Below are 21,892 nucleotides of genomic sequence, written 5' to 3'. Positions count from 1 at the left end.
ATATTAAACCAACATCAGGGCTTGTTTTCCTGCAGCATTCCTGGAGCCTGCCTTCTAGATGTAATTACTATACAATATATATCAGAACCAGGGAGAAAGGCATCACTCCAAGGGCTGAAATTGAGAAGAAATCAATACAAAGAAGATAAATGTTTAGTCAAAAGCTGCAGACTTATTAACCCTCTCCCCAACTTAGTTTCTTTCTGCTTCAAACCATTTTACCATGTGAGAAGCTGCTGGAAGAGATGGGATGGGTCTATCTGCTTAGCTCTGCATTTGGTGTTAGAAAAGAAAAGGTATTCCAGTAATAAAAATTAAGAAAAAAGAAGACATAAGTAGAAGTTCCTATAAAACCTTCGGAATTTAATTAGGCTCTTGCACACCTGACCGCGGCGAACAGCCACGGCTGGCTCAGGTACCCACGGAAAGGACGGGAGAAGCCGCGGTGGGGGGCAGGCAGGTCCCTGGGAACTGGGGCTCTCTGTGCCCCAGGCGCCTCACACCGCGCCGCGCCCGCCGGGAGGGATGGATGGAGGAATGGAGGGAGGGATGGAGGGAGCCCGGGCCGGGGCAGAACAAACACCGCGATCCCTCGGGGCGCCCGGAGCGGCTCCCGGCGGGCGGGCGCGCGGCCCGGGAGCGCGCCGGGCGGGGCTCGCGCTGCGCGCCCGCGGGGGGGCGCGCGCCCCGCGGGGGCCCCGGCGGCCCCACAGCGCCCCTGGCGGGCGGCGCGGGCAGCGCGAGGCGGCGGGAGCGCGAGCCCCGCGAGCTCCCCCGGGCCGGGGGTCCCCGCGCGGGGCGGGAGAGCCCACCCGGCCCCGCGAGCCGCGAGCCCTGCCGCTCCATGCGGGGCGACAGGCGATGCACAGGCACCGGCACTGGGGTCCGTAGGGGTGTGGGAGGGGGGAGAACCGCACGGCGGTCGCCGAGTGCTCCCCGCCCGCGGAGCCCCTCTCCCGCGGGTGCGCGGCGGCGGCTGCACAGCTCCCGCCCCGGTGCGGAGCGGGCGCGCAGCCCCGCGGAACTCCCCCCACCCCCCCCGGCCCTGCCAAGGTCAGCACGCCGCACGGCGAGACCCCCGCCGCGGACACGAGTGGGGTGGGGAGCGCAGGGACCGCGAAGTTTCTGCCGGGGGGCTGCGACGCGGGATCGGAGCGCGGAGTCACGCTGCCTTTCGGGGCGGCGAGCGGCGGTCCCGCAGCACAAAGAGAGCTCCAGGCAGCCCCACGAAAGAAGAGCAGCTCGCAAGGACCCCCCTGCGCCCGCCCCGCGCCGCCGGGCGCTGCAATGCACCGGAGACGGGGACACGGGCGCCGGGAGCGCGGAGCCGAGCTCCGCTCTGGCCCCACTCGCGGGCAGCACTGCCCGCAGCCGGGAGGGTGCTGTGGAGCGGGAGGAGACCCAACGCTGGGGCCGCCCCGGCGAAGGGGCCCCCGCGATCCCTGCCGCATCCTCCGCGCTCGCCGGGTGCCCCGCCGGCTCCCTACGGGGGTCGCGGACACGTGTGGAGGAAGCACCGGGAGCCCCCCAAGCCGCCGCGCTCACTCACCGGGAAAGCACACCACATCATGGAGCACGGAGCTGGTGATTTTCAAGAAAAAGATCCACCAACACGGTTGCAGTAGCCTCCGCATGTCCAAAGCCGCACATCGAAAGGGGAAAGGGGCTAAAATAATTAACACGCAGGGGGAAGGGGGGGGAAAAAAAAAAGGGAGGGGGCAGAAAAAAAAAAAAAACTTGTTGAAAATAAGTTTCTCCCCGCACCCCTGCTCCTGCGGGTGAAAGCGGGGGGCTCCCGATCGCCTCCTCTGCGGGGGGAAAAAAATAAATCCCTCCGAGCGCGGGGCAGGGGGAGGACAGAGAGGAGCGCCGGCGGGGCGCGGGGACCCCCCCGCGCGGCTCGGGGGGCGCGGGGCGGCGCGGCTCAGGCGGGCAGCAGCGGCGGGGCGCGCATGCCGCGGACGGGGCGCTCACAGCCGCCTCCGCGCACGGGCGGGCGGGCGGCGGCCAGCCGGGGCCCCGGCGCGCTCCATCCTGCCGTACAGGAAGTGGCGGGCGAGCCCGGATCCTGGCGGAGACTTTAAAGCGGGGCGAGGGAGAGAGAGGGAGAGAGAGCGCGGCGCGGCGGCGAGGCGAGGAGAGGAGAGGAGAGGCGGCGGCGCGCCGGGCGCCCCGGCGGCGCGCCCCCGCCGCCCTTAAAGCGGCCGCGGCGGCGGGGCGGGGGCGCGCTCTCGCGCACGCTCCCGCTCCCGTGCACGCTCCCGCCCCGAGTGCGTGTGTTTGTGGGGGACGGTATGTCACCGAGCCGCGGAAATTCGCCGCTTGCAATTTCGGGGTCCGCTCTCTCGCCCCGGCGGTGTCTGTTTGAAGTTACTTGTCTCGTTATGCCGCCCTCCGGTGCGTGCTGCGGGGGGGCGCAGATCGGTGATGGGTGGCCCTGTCCTTCGTGATCCCCCCACCCCAACTTGTGTGCATCGCTCGGGATACTGTCAGAGGGGTCCGACCCCCCTCCCCGCCCCAAAACCACTCAGTTTTCATCCATTTCGATACTCTGTATGACTCTGTGGTCCCCCACAGAATCCCACAGCTCAGTGCTGCGCTGGGTATTTCCAGAAATCCTCATCGAAATCATACAGATTTTTTTCTCCTCCAGTGGTATGTGTCTTTTTGGGTACTGCAAGAGACACCTCCGCCCCCACTACCCCTAGAATCACATAGATTTTCCTCCCCCAATAATATTCATCATTCTGGGTGTTGCTGGAAGCATCCCACAAAATTGCTATTTTCCCCCCAATATCGTGCATTTCGCTACGTATTTCCAGAGAGCCACCTCAAAATGAGATAATTGGTGTTTCCGCAAAGTCAGATGAAGGCTGTCCCAAGCTGCTCTGCATCCACAACCCTCCCTCTCCCCCCAGCCGGCAGCAGTTTCTGAATGAGTGATAATTTTGCACAGGAAACAGAAGCAGAAAATGGTGTGAATTCAGGATGAAGGGATGGTTGCTTGTACTTTGTATTTCCTGGCTGTGCTGTGGTCTGCTGATGCTTAAATTTCATTCAGAGGTAGTTTTTGTCTGTTTCTTTGTTAATTACATCCATTCCAGGCATTCTATTTCAGAAAGGAAAGGGTTTGGCCAGGTTTATCAGTGAGTAGTAGTGCTCAGCTCTAGCTCTGTCATTTGCTATGCTGCTCTTTGCTTACCTGCAAACCTTCCACATTTTGTGGTGTTTCCAGAGGAGAGGAGATGGTCGGCAGGAGGAGGAACAGAGTAGGAAAATTCAGAAGTCATTTGTGGAATGGCAGTGATTTTCTCTCCCCCCTCCTCAGTTTAGGGGTCACTAGAGCAGTGCCCTCAGCACTGTCTGCAAGTGGTTCTGTGTCCATCCAGGTTTGCCCCTCTCAGCACAAGATGCCGAGGCAGTGGATTATGCAGCATCCAAAGGGCCCCTCATCAGGAGGCATTTGTAAGCTTTCCTTTGGCTTTCTCTCCACATAGCAGGTCATGACTGCCAAGAATCACATTTGGAAGTTAGAAGTGCAGTCCTTATTGGCCAAAACTGTTCATCCCAGTTGGAATTTTTCAAGTGTAAGGATTTAAGGACCTGATTAGATGTTTTCTGCCCTTGAGGACACCCCCCACTGGGGTGTGAAAAAATTAGAGAAGGTACTCGTGTAAGAATTTGTCTCAAGAAAAGCAAAAATTTATAGGCCCTGAAGAAAGGTCTCATCCAACCTGTTCATTAAATCATTTCCCAGAACAGGTGGCGTTTGAAGGTTGGTTACAACACTCATAAAAACAAAGATACAATTTTAATAGCTAAATTTTCCTGGTGTTTTTTGTTCCTATGAAAATCAAAACCAAATCCCCACTTGCCTTGACCTTTTGTATTCTGCCATGAATAAAAAGTCTCAGTTACCTATTGGGCTGCTCAGAAAAACCTGCAAAATATTCCCCTTTCAGCAACTGATTCCTGATTTGCTGGTCTATTTCAGCAGAATGGGAGGCAGGTTCTACACCAATACTGAGACTCGCCTCTTCAAATGATGTCTCCCTGCTATCATAAGAGGCAATCTTAAACTGTTTCAATCTAAAAGTGGGTTTCAACAGGTCTCATTACATGAGAGAAGTTATTACACAATATTGCAATATCACAAAAGAAGAGTGAAAGCAGTGGATTTTTTTTCAAAGAGCAGTTTGAATTAGTATTTTTCTCACTAATTCAAAATCCTTTGCAAAAGCTGCTAATTGCACCATTTTATATTTAAAACATATTTTTAAATTAGTTTGGGGTTTTCTCTCCTGGAAAATGACAAACCTGAATCTGGACCCATATCTTGGAATTGGAGGAATTTTGCATTTTCCATTCTTGGCGCAAACATGAAAGTAAGATATAAAATGCATAATCAGAGTACTGTCTTCTGAGGAGCACAGATGACTTCAGATCTCTCTAAGCTGCTAAGGAAGATTTTAGAATGGCAGTGCTCCCATCAAAAACCAGAGGTGTTCGGGCTGGATATTCACAGTAGTTGCCTCAGGTCTGAACTTCTTAAAACAAATCTGTAAAAGCCCAATGTCAGCACGACCAGCTTGGTTCAGCCTGCTGTGGTACAACATGTACAATGACCCACTTTTCCTGGAGTGGGAAATCAATCATTGCATCGTCACACATCAGTTTAGGAGCTGTGGTGGCAGAAGTAGTTTTGTTTCGCATTAGCAATCTGGGTGGGCAGAGAAATGGAAAGATGGATGACGGAGATGCAGAGAACAAAATTAAACACGCTTAAATGAGAATCCATTTCCTGCATGCAGTATCTCTGTGCCCGAGGCACGCTGTCTATCAACAATACACAGGTACAAATTGGCCTGCAGACGGATCTTTAACTACCCAAACACAGCAAACTGCATTAGCAGGACTCTGCTCTGCTGGGCTGGAGCGGCCACATGAGACAGGACAGCTGATTCTTCCCAGCGACTGAAGTACCGTGGTGTGATTAAAATCACTGTTAATGTACTGAAGGGATTGAGAGGGGACACTGCAACCCAGTGCACCTAAACCACACCAATGGGTGCTCTGCAAATCTTGCAATATTTATGGTTAGCAAAGATGTCAGGATGAGAGGAATGGAACCAGCAGCCCTGGTTTGCTTGGAACAGTGAATAAAAGATAACTTCTATCCTTCTTTTCACCCCTCCTGTTTGAACAAGTAATATTTTTATGCTGCCTTCATCAACATACAGGCATGACTCCTGGGAAAGAAATGAAAGTCTGTTAATTTATTTGATCAGACATGAGAAATAATAGAAAACTAAAATGAAGAGCTGTATTTGTCATATGTTTGAATTAGTGAAAAGCTGAAGAAAGCAGAAAAATATTGCAAGGAGTTAAAAGATGAGAGGTTTTATTGAATTAGAAAATTATTAATAGCATTAATCATTTCCAAAACAGGCTTCTTAACATCTATAATGACTGTGTAAAGGATTGGAGAAATAAAAATCAAAGAAAAAAGTCAGATACACAAAGTTACACTTCTTTTTGTGTCTAGAAAGAAAGGGATGAATCTTCCTTGATTTACAGCCAGCCTCACTGGAATGGTTAACCTGTGGGGAAAAGACCAGGTGAGGATCTAGCCCTGAATGGATAATTTAACATGAAGTACGAAGAGGCAGCTACAGTTCAGATTATAACTAATGTGACGTGTAAACTTCCAGGTTAATTCAGCAGTCCTAGTTCCTGTTCAGTTTTGCATGGAAAGGAAAAAAAGGATGCTGAACTTGTAGTTTCATAAATTACACTATTGCAGAATAAGTTTTTCGTAGCCTCAGGACAGATGCATTCTTCTCAGAGTATGCTGTGAGGCTTTGAAGGTCTTAACAAGGCATCTGAGAACCTGCTGAGAACAAGAGGTGGAGGGCAAGCAAAGTGCTGTGATAAAAGAGAGGGCTTTATTTCAATATAATCATAGCAATGAGCTGTGTTATTTGATTTATAAAGACATAAAAATAAATTAACTCAGAGATGCAGGTAAAGCAAAAGGTATGAAAAATGTTAATGGGTGATGCAAACTCTGGCTAAGACATAGGCAGTGGGTCAGAGATTGCTTCGAGGATTACAGGGCTGCACATCTACAGCTCAACCAGCATGACAGGAATGAGCACTGACTTGAGAGGTACTCCAAGATGTCCTGGCTGGGAAGTGTCCCACAGGGTTTGCACAAGGCTTTTTTGGAAGACCAATAAATTTATGTTCTTGTGTTCTAAAAAAAAAAGAGCCACCACCTTAGGGTAGCCCTAGGCTAAATCACTCAGAACAGACACTTGGTCACATGCTGAGATGCCTACTTGAAAACTTCGAATTAACCTTGAAGTCAAACAGTTCTTTTGTCTCCCGAAATGGCCTCAAAATGGCTGTGTTTGTAAAAGTGTGTGTGCAGAGTTGGACCGATCAGCAGCGAGTTTCTCTTTCAAAAGCAGATGTGTTTCAGAGTCCTGTGGTATGACCTTGCTAGGGCAGTGAGTGTGTGTTTAATTCGCAAATCCTCTCCTGTTAAAGGAAGAAGATAAAAATCTATCATCAGTGTGGCAGTGAGCAGAGCAAGCATGTTCATGACTAGAGCTGAGGGATGAGATGAAAGACCCAGTTTTCTGTCCTGCTTGTCTGTGACCGTGTCCGTGACTCAGTGGGAATTACTGTCTAGGCAGAATTTAAGGTGGAAGCTAATGAGACTACAGACTTAAAGTCTTCCATTATTGCTGGAAATGTTGTTTATGGGTTTCAACACTATTTAGGTTCAATGAAAGTCTTGGGATCCTCAGTTGCAGAAAAGCAAAAAATGCTTGGAGTGAGAAGGCTCTATGCTCCATGCTCGATGTTTTTCCACTATGGTGCAGCTTGCCAGGGAGATAACTGCAGCTGTTAGGTTTTTCTCCACCGTGAAGTTGACTCAAGGACAGGCAGGGTTTGCGGGCAGTGTGAACTCAGGCTGCTGTAAGGAGCAGCAGGGGTGTGGTGTGCTGGATCTAGACATGTTACAGACACAGTTACTATGAGTAATCTTGTCTCTGGTAAAGTCACCTTCCACCCCCTTGTCTTCCTGGACTCCTCAAAGCCACTATCATAAAGAGACACCTACTCTTTTAAAAGCCTCATGCATTACAACCAAAACATCATTTAAAACATTGACAAAATTGGTGAGAATGAATAAATGCACTGAAGGTGCAATTTCTGCTCTTCCTTTCCCCTCTTCCTGTCCACTGCTGATTTCTGCCAAGGAAGTTAGTGCAACATGTCCCTGCCCTCTTGCAAGGATGTCAGAAAGATGTGCCAGAAGCTACTGGTGAAGGGTACAGACACAGGTGTGCTGTGCTCCCAAGGGGAGAGGCAGTAATGACTCTGTAACAACACATGACCTTCTGCTGTAAACCCATTGCAAATGGTGTCCAAAGCCAGGCCCCTGAAATTGCTCCACAATGAAGACCAATCAAGGAGACTGCAAAAAACACTTTCCTAGTCAATCCCAGGAGAGCACTTTCAAGAAACAAAAATCTGTTCTATAAATGGTAGAAGCAGACTCCCAATCTGTTTAAGGAAAGAAGAGAAAGTTAAAGAGCAACATTTGCCATACCCATATTCACTCAGAGATACACTCTCTTTGACTGCAGAAATAAGATGATATGCAAACTTGGATGTTCTGGCTATCTTTTTTAGTTGGTAATGTCTTACAAGAGCCTGTACAGATGTGAATAATTCCAGAAACTAATGCAGCCCCTGGTGGGAGGGTGGGGGGAAGAAATGGCCTTGACAGAACAAGGAAAGAAATAACACTTATGAGGTACAAGTAACTCTTATTTTATTTTGGCTCCCTGTGTTGCAACAGAGAAATGCAGATTGCAGATTACAGCATAGTTCTCTCTTTGCTATTCCTCTCTGGTTTCAGATATCTGCATTTTTGGTGTTTGGGGTGGTTTTTTTTTGCTTAAAACACTAGCAGTCACTCCAATATAGGCTTTTTCTAAAGCATTCTGAATTTGAGTGTGGACAGGCAGTACATTAGCTAATATGATTCCATTAAAAAGGGATTCCATAGTCAGTGCCCCAATTAAATGAAGAAGTGTCAATATTAATAAACCTCCCAAAGAAAAGAATAAAATCAGATGCCCCAGTGACCCCTCAGACATGAGTTATCCAGATCAATACATACCCATAAGCACCGATGGAGATAGATAAACAAGAACAATGTATCCAGGCCGCTGAGGTTTGGCAGTACAGCACACCCACAAAATATCCTTTGTTTTCTCTACTTTTGCTTTCCATTCCCTTATTCTCCAGTGTCAGGAGCATGAGCTACTTGTCTGCAAACTCCAGTTTCTTGCTTGGAGTTCATCCTGTCTCCTCTTGATGCCTGGCCTAAAAAGGATTTCTTGGAAGCGTAAAGATGCCGTCCAGAAAGTTGAATAAGCAGTAATCCAAATCCCTGACAGCTTACATCCCTAATGCAACCGAAATGATTTTCATTCATCTTTTCAATTGTCATCGAGTACAGATCCACTGCAGCTGGGCACAACTCCACTGGGCATTCACTTTCCTGGAACTGCACCTACTCGGCTCCAAGTCAAAGTTTTGCCAGTGCAAGGAGGGATGTGACCAAATACCAAAAAAAATGCAGTTGTTACTTACTACAGTGTTTTGCTACTGTGGGAGTGTGGCAAGGCTGTGCCCTTATCTTTTCTTCCCAGATTTCATGTTCACGATGCATATCTTCGTGCCATCAAGGTCTGGTGGTTACAGTGCATCCTGCTCACAGCTAGTGTTGGAGGGTTTAAAACATTTTAGAACTACAGCATCTCTTTTTGTTGATTTCAGATGAATGGGAGAAGAGGATGCCAAGTTCCTGAAAACAATAAACACTTTGAGTCCAATTCTACTTTTGTCTATGCTGGTGTAAGTCTAACCCCTCTTCATGAAGCTGACAGGTAATTTGAGACAGTGTAACACGGGGCAGAGTCAATCCCTTTAATTTGGAAGACAATTGCTTCCTCTAGCCCATGCCCAAGGAAATATATATAAAACATACACAATATTGTAGTAGAAACTGTAATTTTTTTTTGTGTGTGGATTTGGGTAAAAATATTCAATTTTGAACTGAAAACTAGGTTTTCATAGCTAAGCCAAAAAGGGGGAATGTTTATCATAAGTGACCTGAAGAGGAGTACAACTAAATGTGTTTAGAACCTTGAACTGTTGTGTTAGTCCACACAAATTTATAATGCCAGTTTTGAAACAACTAATGATGTCTAAATAGATTTTAGCATCTACTAAAGGTATCACCTTAAGACACATTGGTGGGGGAAAAGGAAACTGAGAATTAAATTGTTAAGACTAATTCACAGCAAAGGAATATGATACCTCGTAATTCCTCCCATAGCATCGCAGTTCGTAAAACATGACATCTTTTGTTTTGTTTTGTTTTTCCTGTAGCAGAAACACAAGGGAATGGCATTATTCTCTCGGGGTCAACACTGATTGCAGAGCGATGGGCTGTGTGAGCCCGGGCGGGTTCCCCGGGCCCGCTGGTCCCCGGGAGCTGCGGGGCGAGCCCGGGCAGTGCCGGGCTGAGCCGGCGGCGGCTGCGAGCCACACGGGGGAGTCGCAATGCGCGCACGGCCAAGTTCGCGTCTCATAAATCACTCCTTGGAAACCCGATTGCTCCGTGCTGCTGCCTTGTCAGTCTGGCTGGGAGATAACACGAGATCTGCAACACTTAGCACGGCAAAAAACAAAGCTGGCAACGCGGTGTTTCTGTAACGGAGCGGACTGTAAGGACGGCGGGTCGGGTTTTTTGGAGGGGGAGAAATCTGTGCCGAGCAGGGTTCTCTTTATTGAGCGCTGAGCCACTAGCTTGCCTGGTAATGCCATGTAGAACGCTAAGAAAAGTTAAGGAGAGCTCAGCCACCAGTAATAAAATGCTAGCGGTTTTGTGTAATCCATTAGGAAAGCGGAGGATGTGGCAGGCTCATTGCGTGACACGGCCACGCAGAACCTCGGCACGGCCACAATGGGACAACAGTGCTGGAGCATCACATTTCTCATTGCAATGTATTCCACAGCCTTCTACCATATAGCTGCACAATAATGGGCATGGACCACAGTGTGGGCAGGCTCTGGTGCTCCTGTCCCGGATTTAATGATGCTGGTATCCTGACAAAACCCACCTTCAGTAAGTACAGGCCATGAGCAGTGGACATACGGCCTGAAAATCCTGCAGCAGTGAACCACCCTCATCCCCCAAGCCATCCCAAGCCGGAGGATGACACAGCACTGATGAGGGTCCTGAACAAAGCACAGAAGGAAGTTCAGACAAAGATGTCTCAACGCGGCGCAGATTTTCTTGCAGTACTCAGGCCATCCTAACGAGCATTCCCTCGGATTTTTACACATCGTTCTTACGACCTTTCCATATCACACAGGAGATTTACTTTCCCAGCTTATTGTTACCTGCTACTAATCCAGACAGGCTGCTCGCACAATACACCATTATCCAGCAAAACATGTACTGACAAACGCTGTTTAGTGAGCACTGGCCACCAATCCGAGAGAGCCGGGGTCACTGCTGAACAATACCAAGAGAGGTCTCACTAGCTTCTTCTCCCTCCTCCATTCAATGAGCTGTTAATAGACAAGCTGTTAGAGAGAAAAAGAACTAAATAGTTTACAAGCTTACATTTGAAGGCCTGTGAATTGCATTAGCTGAGCCAGCTGAGTGAGAGCCAAGGCAATCTCCCCACGATTGTAGAAAATGTGGCATTGAGGCATGTGGAGGCAAAGAAAGAATGACAGTGACCAGGTTTACAATATGCAAAGCTGAAATAATTACTGCTTTCTGTGGCACAGGATTTTTAGCTGAACTGCAATATGGAATCAAAGCATTCCGTTAAATGCACAAGTGTGTTTGTGTGTTCATATTTTAAAACTTTCTCTCTTCTATGCAAATATTAATTTACAGCTTTAATAAAAACTTTCCGAAGCTGATTTTTATTATTTCCTCACTGGACCTTTCCCCCTCCTACCTCTCATTCTCTACTGCAGAGGCCACTCTCAGTATGAGAAATGACCACAGTATTTTTCATTACTCTCTGGGTTTTTTGGGGCCTAGCAGTTATGAATAGGAATGTGAACCACTTTCAGTACAATTACCTGGACAATAATTTGGGATCTGTGGAGCTGGAATGTGCAACTGAAAATACTTGTAACCCTTTGGTTACTAGCCAAGAGATTGACATAGTTATTTTTAATATTTCATTCTATCCTTTAACTTTACCAGAGGGGGAAAAATAAATTTGAAAAGCAGCAGAACAAGACAAATTAATAATAGTGAAATAGAAAAATTGAAAAGTAAAGAATGGAACTATCACATCATTAATTTTAAGACATTCTGTGGCAGAAAAGAATGAAGGAAAGAACAGTTTAAAACCAGCCACTATCAAACAATGATAGTTCAAAATTTCTACCTTTGAGAAAGGCACAGCAACTTTCAAGGGGGTCATATCTTCAAACGAAAGGACTGTTCAGGATCAAATACACTTTCAGGCAAAAGATTTCAACTTGCTCACTAATTTTCTTCTTTATATTGTTCTCCCCATTTTACGTGGTCTTCGGTTAGAAAGAAGCCAGGTGCTGTCTCTAAAGCAGTGCTGCAATGACAGCAGGAAGAGCTGAAGGAGCCGGTTTAATGCAGCCTTTACAAACAACCTGAGGGGCTCAGGCAATCGCTGCTGCCTTTCAGCACAGAGGTGGCTTTTGCTGTAACCTCCACTAATGGGGGACTGTCTTTGATAGCTCTTTCGAAGTCCAGTTAAAGCAGCAAAATTCGTCTTGACAGCAAACACAACTTTGTTTTTTTGAAACAATTTTTTGGTAACGTTATCACCTGGATCATTCACAAACTGGACTTACTTGGGTCAGTGATCCAGAAAACAGCTTATCCAGTTAGACTTGAGCTTTGCTCATTAAACTTTGTCTCAAAATCTGAGTATGTTTACCACAGAGAAACCTTTTAGTCATGCTTAGAGTACCAGCCATCTACTGCTTATATCTGAAAGGAAAGTAATCCAGCATCCCTCTACATGGGGTAAGAATTTCTTCCAGTATTTTAAGACCAATGGCAAAACTCATGTTGACCTTAGAATGGACAGACTGACTTCTGAATTGTTAAATTTTCTCCTTTGGTTCCAGTCCTGCAGGTAAATCAGTTTCTGGCATTAAGCACCCGAGATAAGACCAAGCAGAGATTATGCATTTTCAGGTCCTTGATTATGGAAATTTTTCAAATATGCTGGGAAAAATTCTCTTTGGAGGCTTCAAAGAAGCAGTCGTGCCAAGGGTATATTTTTTTAGTGAAAGGCTGAGGATTTATCTAATAACATGGGAGTCATTATCTTTTATTTTGGTGGGTTGGTTTTCCTGAGCTGTTGAATGTGCCTTCTTCTTAGATCCTTCCATTCAAGTTAGCAGTTTCCTTATATTAGCAGGTCCTTTTTTTGCTTTCAATATTCTCTATCAATTTTATTGTAGTGCACTTCCATGCTGTTCAACAGTCCCCTATTACTGTAAATAAAATGAGATAAATAACTTGGCTTTCTTTCAGCATGTGAAATATTTGGCAGCAGCCATCCCCACCCTTAACTGAGCACTTGACAGTGTCACTGTCAGTATGTGTGAGAGCAGCTCTGCATGCTCCCACATGTCACCAGTGTCCATGCTGGTTAAATAAAACTAGCTTGGGGTCTGCTGATATTACTGGCTGGCTTTATCTAGCAGGCAGAGGTACCAGTGGCATCTGTGCATCTGTTGGATGTGCAGATGGAGGCAGCTGCCCTCTTAGACACTGGCAGCAATAGCAGTGTTAACACGGGCATCTGTGACCAGGCAAGATATTGCTTATCTGCAGTGTATGGTAAAGTCACTGAGGCTCCTGTTTTCAGATCAGGCAGGTGTTATTTCTATCTATCACTGACAGACTTGGGCTTAACCGGTCACTTAAATAACAACGATAAGATCCAAAACACAGCTTCATCTCTTTTCCCCTCGTGGCTGTGCAGACACTCGCTGTCCTCGGGGAAATAACCAGCACAGTCAGAGTACAGGAGGTGCATTCCTTTGGCCAGCAAGAGCATTCCCAGCAGCTGCACTCCCTCCAGTCTCCTTGGTGTTGGCTCTGTGTCAGCTGGAGGTCCAAGGCTGTGCTGAGGGGCTGGGGCAGCTCCCAGGGCAGCACCTGGCGCAGATCCTCAGTGCCAGGCTGTGCTCTGGGCTTGGGGCTGTCCTGGGAGCTCACACGTTACCACAGCTCATCCTGGCTGCTTTGGGCATTGACAGCAGCTGACTGGAGCCCTTGACTGAATGCCAGGATCTGCTGGAGGCTCTGCAAGCTGCTGAAGCCAGCCCGGGGCCAACTTTAGTGTTACTTCCCCCCGGCCCAGACAGGCTGGGCTAGGTGCTGCTCCAACAGTGCACCACGTCTGAATGGCCCAGTCCTGGTGTCCTCTGCCTCTGCCAAGGTTACAGATTTCAGTATAACTGCAGGTGATGCTTACTCCCCTTAAAGTCCTGTAGGTTTATTTCCTGTTATGCCTGTAAGCCAGCTCTGAAGATTAAACCTGGGTGGAGGTTCAGACCAGCACCGCCAGTAATTGTCTGTATCTGTTCTCCAGGAATATACAGATGTATCTTCCTGCTGTGCTTCGTGTGGCTGCAGCCCAGATAGCCTCTAAAACAGACCTTCACTTGGGGTATGTTCACATCCAGACATGCTGGAACAATGCCAACATTTTATCTGATGTCCCAAATTTAAAGTATGGAGTTACAGGTTTTGACTCATTTTTATTTAAATATATACTTGAGATCTAAAAAGATTGTTTAATTAATTTAATTTGTTATTGCAAAAGCAAATCTACTCCTTTTAGTTAAGGCAAAGTGCTTTGAAAAGAGCTGCGGAATATCCTTGTAAATATATTGTGGAAGCAAGTAATTAAAATAGTCAAAATAAAAAGTAAAAGTCACATGACTTTAAGAAAGCACATAAAGAGTAATCAAGCAGAGTAAAACCAAATAAGATTAATTTAAGTTACAGACTCAGTATACGGTACATTGTATTCTTTGGACTGAACAGAATTGCATGCTGTGCAAGGGTGTTCTGAACTCCATTAAAGAGTAATCTTTGTACACAACAGTAGTGCTGTGCAAATAAATGTTGTGAGGCAAAATAAATAAGTTTTGAGAAATGAATGACTTTAGCAGGAGTTTGCCAATTAATTAGAACAAAGAGGGAAGTCTAGCAGACAGCACAAAGAGATAAACAGGGAAGAGTTCAAGTTGCCATAACAGCTTTTGCTATTTTCTTACTTTACTTCTTGATAATTCTCCCTCTCAAAAGCTTTGTGGGATTTTCTTTGAAGGGGGAAGGGAGCCAAGAGGGTGCAGTGGCAATTATGCTCACTCATGAAATGCTATCTTTGGGTCTTTCCTCAGAAAAGGTTAATTGTAACTTGATCATTTTGTTTTAACAGGGCAATGGAGTGTGAACTAGAATAGGAAAAGAATTAGAGAAGATTTAGTTAAGTTACATGTATTGTAGACAGCAAGACCTGCTCCCCTAAAGCGGTTAAAGAATTAACCAGTGCAATTTCATAATTATTAGTTATCATCTCTCAGAACCTGTGGAGGATAGGTCAAGTCCCAGAAAACCAGAGGAGGACAAATATAGTACCTGCTTTCAAGAAAATGGAAAAAGGAACTCTAAAGAAACCATGTATTTCTCAGCCTAACTTTAAGCAGGTTATAACTGGAAAGAATAAATTAGATATTATCACATTTGTAAATGACAGCATTTTGGAAGGAACTGGAAATACTAGAGCACCACAATTAGAACTAGTGCTCTTGGTAAACCAGGGAAATTATTCCAATTTAACAAGGTCACATTCACTCAAGTGAAATAAAAAGAACTATATGTAGGCAGGAGAAGCCAAATCTCTGCACACCAAAAAGGCAGTAGAAGCCTGGAAGATCTGAAGGTGATAACATCCACAGTAAATGAGAAGTGAGATGTACTCATAAGAAAGCAAATCTTGTAAAATGTACTAACAGTAGCACTGCTTGTAACATGTCAAACATCATTACTCTGCTGTGCTCAGAACTATTGGAGGTTTACCAGTTTACCCAAAATGTGGTTTAAGTACCATGTTTTTAAAGAAAAGGTTCAGTCCCACTGAAAAGGAACAGGAATAAATAGAAACCTATAAACTATGAGAAAAGGTTGGAGAAACTGAATTTGTTTCCTGTACACAATTGAGGAGGGTTTGATAACAGACTTCCAGCATATAAGAAGCCACTAAAAGGAGATACTAATCCGTTGTCCTCTGAGGTTAGTGCAGGAAATATTGCTTTAATTTCCAAGAAAGGAGATTTGGGTTATCTTTCTAACTATAAACTTAGGTAGACACTGGAACAGGCTGCTAGAGTGTCTGTAGAATCTCTATTACTTAGGGCCTTAAAAACCAGATTAGATAAAAGAGCTGCCAGCCTTGTTGGGCATATTTGATCCACATATCTCAGCAGAGGTGGATTACACCAAACATACTCTAAACTCCTTGTCAGCCCTACCTTCCTCAGCTCCTGAAATGCCGTAGTTGCACTTTTCTTACGCTCACACACAAATTTTAATAAAAACAAACATACAATCAATCAACAAAAAAATGCAAAAAGGAACTTGAGAAGGTGCTTCTTGGCATTGCAAAGATCGGAGGTGAGTAAAACAAGCCAGTATCTTTTTGCTGATTCTGCTGATTCCAGATCCAGCTGTGTTTTAGCAGAAGTACAGGACTTAAACTAAGGAGGATGCCGAAGGTGGGAAGGCAGAACTGAGAAGTAGCAATAACTGTTCTGCTACCCATCCTTTAAGACTCTGTATTGTATCTCCTGGAAGAGAGGAGAAGCTGTGGTTCTCTTTTTTTCTGCTCTCTGCTTTTGCAGAGTCCAGGGAGAGGTGCATGACCAAGAACTCATTTGGAGCTAAAAGGAGCACACCAAGGGGTCCCCCTGAACACCATGGCCAGCATTTCCATATCCTTGTCTAGCACCACACAGCCTGTGGATTGAGACAGAGGATCCCCAGAATGAAGCCCAGGGGATGTGTGAAGGCAGCAAAAGAGGAAAGCAAGAGAGTGGTTCATGCAGATTGCTGCCCCGCACTGCGAAAGCTCATTCCCCACACACTGGTGTCCCAACACAGAAACTTGCTGGGACAAAAGTGGCAGATTCAGCAAGCATTGGGGGGTAGTTTAATATTTCTTTAACTATCCTCAGGCACTATTTTTTTTCCTGTATGTTCAATTAGACTGTGGATTTATTGATAAATAAATCAAGTCTCTGCTTTCAATTTTTGCACTGAGGGAAGCCACAGCTGAGTAGCAGAATTTCAGGAATACATTCATCTAAGCATGTGAAATTCTCTTTGGTCTTTGAATCCTCTTGCAGATAAACTACTCTTACCATATTTATGAAGTACCAGCTTTTCAACACTTATTTTATAACCCATAGTCCTCTGCCCTTTTGCAAATAACTTCTGTTTTGTCCAAAAAGGCAGCCTCTCTCAGCTCACACAGCCTATGTGTTTGTGTCAGTCTGCATTATTTATATCTCCACTAAAGCCATTTGTCTTTTCCACGTTCTTATAATGCTGCCTATCATGTAATATTTGAGCAACTATTTGTTGTTGCTGATGAGACTTTGGCCACTGCTCCCACCTTTATGGTACAAGCTTTCAGCAGAGTTTTGAATTGTTGGGCATCCAGCAGAGTCTCAGTAGCAGCAGATGTCCATTTCACAAGTGAGTTATCAGAGGTATCTAAGGATGTTTGGAGTTTGATCTCTGCTTTTCTGAATTATGCCTTTTCATTTTGAAAACTCATGGTGTTGATACTTGCTTCTAAGCCATCATAGCTTTTAAGTTTCACCCAGCAAGACATCAAAGTCAGAGCCTACACTCTATATTTCTTGCTCAATTACACCAAGAGAGGTGTAGATTTTCTTTGGACAAGTTGCAAGCAATGGTTCCTACAGATTAAGTCCCTGTTTGAAAATATCTGTATTTCACAGCTGAGGGATGAAGAGACCAATACTGTCCTCTTTTTCTTCATGGTGTAAATGCCTTAACTAGGAAAGATCCCTTCCAATCCTACCCATGCTGAGGCTCAGAGAAGTGCACTGTGGCATCAGGCAACATTCACCACCCCTTCCATCTCCCCTCCCAGCCCCTCAGCAGCTCTGTGCTGATGGGAACATGGGAAGCTTCCACGTGGGAAGCACAAGCTCTCTCAGGGACGGGGCTGGCAGGGCGCGATAGCTGCGGGTCCTCCCGTGCCCTCCACGGCTCATCCTGCCGTGCCCTGCAGAGGGATTGGAACTGTGCTCACCTTTCTGGCACAGCACCTTCTGCTGAGCTACTTAGACATTAAAGGAATGCCCAATCCCCACAGTGGGATACACTTGGGAAATAATCTGTTCCCAGGAGCTGCAAAGGAAAGGCTTCTGGGTTTTCGATATCAATATTTTATCAAGCTATAAACACCTCCCCCAGAGGAGGTGTTTGCTCCCCAATTTAGTCTGTTAATACTTTTGTCTGAACTAACCAACTCTGTCAATTGTAATTATAATCTATAAATATTTTATATTACTTTAAAATCAGATTTTAAAATATTTAAATTAATTGGGGCTGGTGAATTAGATAGCCAGGAATTTTCTAATTTCCAGCTTTTCTAATCCTCTGTGCTTCTCTTTTCAGCTTTTAGCTGTAGCCCAAACACTCCTGCTTGCTGCAGGATAAACCAATGGGAGAAAATTTTACTTGCAGCATATGAATGGTTTGACTGAGTTATCCACGTTCTGTGTTTTCTTGCAGCTATTTCAGCTCACTGAAACCAGGTTGAGTATCCACCTTGCCAAAGTATGAATTTGGATGGATGGACACCACAAAGGATCTGCCTGAGCCTCGTAAAATTTCACAGTACAACTGGTATTGATCTGTAAAATGTGAGCCTGTTGTGGCTGATCCTGTAGTCATGCTGTGTGCTGTGCCCTGCGCAGCACCCCCTGGATTTCCCAACCTGTGCTTCAGCAACAAAAAGGCTCAATGAATTCTCACAAGACATCCCTTTCCACACTGTACCCAGAGACCCTATCAGGGTCTACAAAGGATATTTTCAAAATATCATGTGTCACAAATATGTCATGGTAATTGCCAGTATGTCCCAGAAATGTGCTAAGTTTTATAGTGACTTCTTGTAGGAATAATCCCACAGACTGTATGCTCAAAATTTAGTTTTCAGTTTGGTATTTGTGATACATTTAAGGGAACCTTCAAGAGCTGAATGTTATTAGTGTGACAGTTAATTTAAGCAGAGGCTTTGGTAGTGTCCTGTTTGAAGTCCTGAATTACCACTGAAGACAATGTTGAGCCCCTGAATTTAAAAGGCAAGGGAAACTATTATGCTTATCAGAGTTGGTTTTTTAGGAAGGTTATCTTCCTAAAGAGAAGCTGTTATCTTTAATAACTAGCTACTAGTCTGAGTTTCAAATCAAATATTGTCAGTCTTATTCATCTACCAGTTTGTGCAGTGAATGCACCTTTCAGAAGAAGAAAAGAAAGTAATCGTGGATGAAGGAACATTCCTGTAAACTCCATTATCAATAGTGGAGTTACTCACATCTCACTCTTTTTGACCATGAAGTGCAAAATTATATTTAAGAAACTTTTCTGGTCTGAAGCTCATGATACTTAATAGTAAAGCACAAAGTACTGGAGACAAGGCTGTGTATAGTGAAGCTGTGTCAAGCAAGGTTTAGTTTAGATACCAGGAAAGGTTTTTCACCCAGGGAGTTGTTGGGCACTGGAACCGGCTCCCCAGGACAGGGGTCACAGCACAAATCTTGCCAGAGCTCATGGAACCCTTGGACAATGCTCTCAGGCCCATGGTGGGATTGTTGGGGTGTCCTGTGCAGGGCCAGGAGTTGTATTTGATGATCCCTCTGGGTCCCTTCCAACTCAGGATATTCTATGAGTCTGTGATTAACTGATACCTTCCAAATATTACAGCAGAGTTTAGGGAGGAGGGGGGCCCGTGTCTTGGAACTCCTAGAAAAAGTAGGAAGTTTTGGACAAATAGATATATTTAGGTTCTTACCTTAAATCTAGATCTTGCTCTAGATTATTACCTTGTGTATTATCCATAGGCTGAAGCAAACTACACTTTCCCCTATTATCCTACTTAAACCCTAGAAATAGGGTTTATTTCACACACAGTGACTAGGTGGGAGCAGGGAGCAGTGTGATTGATTTTCACTGTGACAAAAGCCACCTGGTTCTCCTGGGGAGAGGACAGGGAGGGGGAACCAGACACCCTCTGATGAGCTCTTCATATGTTTCTGCTCTACTAAAGTTTATCTAAGGCCATTTTTCCCACTTTGACTCTTGGCAAGCCACACTTTGTATTCAAAGGAAATCTGTCCCAGGACTGTAATCATGGAATTAATAGACCTATGCAGGGCTTCCCTGAGTCTGCATTCACTGAAAAACCCCGTACCCAGCACGTCTGTGAGGAACCATTCAAGCAGCCACATGAGTGCATAAAGCATTTGAAAACACTGGCCTTATCTCCTCAAGAGTCGACAGCAAAATGTATGGCCATGTTGAGGTTTCTGGCAGTTCTAGAAATAGTGCCTGCTGAGCAAATAAGGTCAGAGTGGGTGGGTGAAAATAGATTGTTCTCAAAATTTGGCACATAAAACTTTAAAAGTGCTTTATGAACAGAAATCATTCTCTCAGGTCTTGATCCTGCAAAAGCTCATGTGGGTAGACTTCTCAAGATCATAAATTTAAAGATCTGTTTCTGGTTTTGCAGGGTGGGGTTTTAGGCTAAATAAAAAGGTGAAAGATTAGCCACAGGAGGCTTCACCTAGAAAGGAAGATATCCGTGCGGTCTCTTTATTAATTTTCCTGTGAGAAAAATACTTGACTAAGTTTTTTTTTTTTTCATTTTCCCACTCTTTCAAAACTTAAGAAGCAGTTCCTCTAAGGCACTTGTTTTGATTTTTTCACTTAGGTATTCTAGGAACTCACTTAAATCATTTGATGTTTGTGTTAATAACATAAAATCTTAGTGATCTGAAATCTTTATGTAATTAAGCAAAATAACACAGCTCCCTACATGGAACTAAAGTAGTTGGGGGCAATTCTCAGTGGAAATAAGGATGACTCATTCCTCAAGCAACACCAAGAATAATGTATATATATGCTGTAAGTTCCCAATTGGAAAATAAAAATGGGGACATTTATATAATAAAGGGCTTTCTTAATCTGCACGGAAAGATGACAAGGTATTTGTGCATTTGAGACTGCATTCAGGAATGTGTTTACCAGTACCCAAGTTTATTCTCAAGAGCAACATCCAGTGAATAAGGCTATGCTAGTTGTAATTTTAAGCCTCACGTACTTGTAAAGTCATTATGCTGTCAGTCCTGACACCAAAGTTTGCATGCTGTGCATTTAAGGGTTTAAGATGAAGGATTGAAAAAATTTTCTACATTTTGGCATTTGGAACCAAATAAGAATTGCACTCTGAGAAAAATCCAAAGAAAGAAAACCTTCTAATGAAAAAGCAGCCTTAGGTATTAAATCTATGCTATTTAATGCTATTAAATCACTATATTCCTGATAGAGATATTTAATTTCGAGACTATCTGTAATTCAGATTCTTCCTTTGGCATCAGCATCCCCACTTCATTTGTGGTCTAATCACAGCCACATCATTTCATGACTTGTGCCAGGTGATGGACATTGTAAGCAGCAATACAAGCCCTTGGATGCATTTAGATCACCTCTGCCATTTGGGCTTTTTGCCTGTCTTGCTGACAGAGAGATCCCTGTGTGGAGGAACCCAACAACTTCTAATGTCACAAGGAGTCTGTTCTGAACTGATCACATATTGGCACCTGTCTCTGCTCCAGCCCAAAGAGAATCAGTCAGTGCTCATGCTGAAGGCTGTGTGGGCCCTTAATATTCACAGGTAAGTGTCAGTGATATTGGCAGCCCTGTTTGGTGTCCCATAGCCCTGCTTTCCTCACCCCAGAGCAATCTGGAATCCCACATTATTTATCTCCTGTGGTATTAGACCCTGCTTCCCACTGAAATCTCGTGTTCTTGTTAACAGATGGGGACCATGGCTGTGAGGAGAGACAGGCAGAGGCACAGGGAAGGCTGTGAGGGCAGGAACAGTCCTTTCCCAGAGCTCCTGTGTGCACAGCATGGCAGCAGCAGTGTCCCACTGCAGGCCAGTGTGAGGGGACACAGCACTCAGGGATTCTCAGGTACCCCAGGGGAGGGACTGCACAGCAACCAGAGCCAGGCAGCTCCTTGTGACCTCTCCCCTGCAAGGACCCCTCAGCTGGGAACAACAACAGCTTTACTGAGCTCTGTGAACGCCAGCACGTCACTCCTGCTTTCATCCCCTGTCTTCCCAGAGCTTGTCAGGAAGCCCAGTGTCCATTTTCCTCTTCTGACAGTGACCTTCACTCCCTGTGTGTCTCTGCTTACACAACACACCCAGCTACCCTGCTTCCTTCTGAAGGAGTGGGATGTTCTTTAAACTGATACAAGATTTGATCCGCCGTGTTTATAGCACATATTGGATGAGCGCTAAATTGCAGGAAGTTTTTACAAGTGGAAAACCTTGCTAAAACACATATTATTGAATGGACATCTTGCTGTGCTTGGATCAATGAAGCTTATACTGTGGCTTAGGTCTAATCTTACGACAATTCAGCAATTGAATCCACTTATGTT

The 21,892-nt window shown here is 45.3% G+C and overlaps 1 protein-coding gene across 1 annotated transcript in view; it reads right to left on the bottom strand.

Annotated features, from left to right (window-relative positions):
• The window catches only part of PTPRG (protein tyrosine phosphatase receptor type G), a 389,416-nt gene extending 387,604 nt beyond the window's left edge, over positions 1-1,812 (bottom strand). Inside the window, exon 1 of the mRNA XM_005522022.3 lies at positions 1,550-1,812. Coding sequence (XP_005522079.2) covers positions 1,550-1,634 — 85 coding nt within the window. The 5' untranslated portion in view covers positions 1,635-1,812. The remainder of the gene's footprint in view (positions 1-1,549) is intronic.
• Between the last annotated feature and the right edge of the window lie 20,080 nt (positions 1,813-21,892).

This window comes from Pseudopodoces humilis, chromosome 13 (genome assembly GCF_049639895.1).
Source record: "Pseudopodoces humilis isolate 2021_Gansu_Grassland_sample_001 chromosome 13, ASM4963989v1, whole genome shotgun sequence".
Taxonomy (NCBI): domain Eukaryota; kingdom Metazoa; phylum Chordata; class Aves; order Passeriformes; family Paridae; genus Pseudopodoces; species Pseudopodoces humilis.
This window is presented reverse-complemented; position numbering and strand designations above follow the sequence as displayed.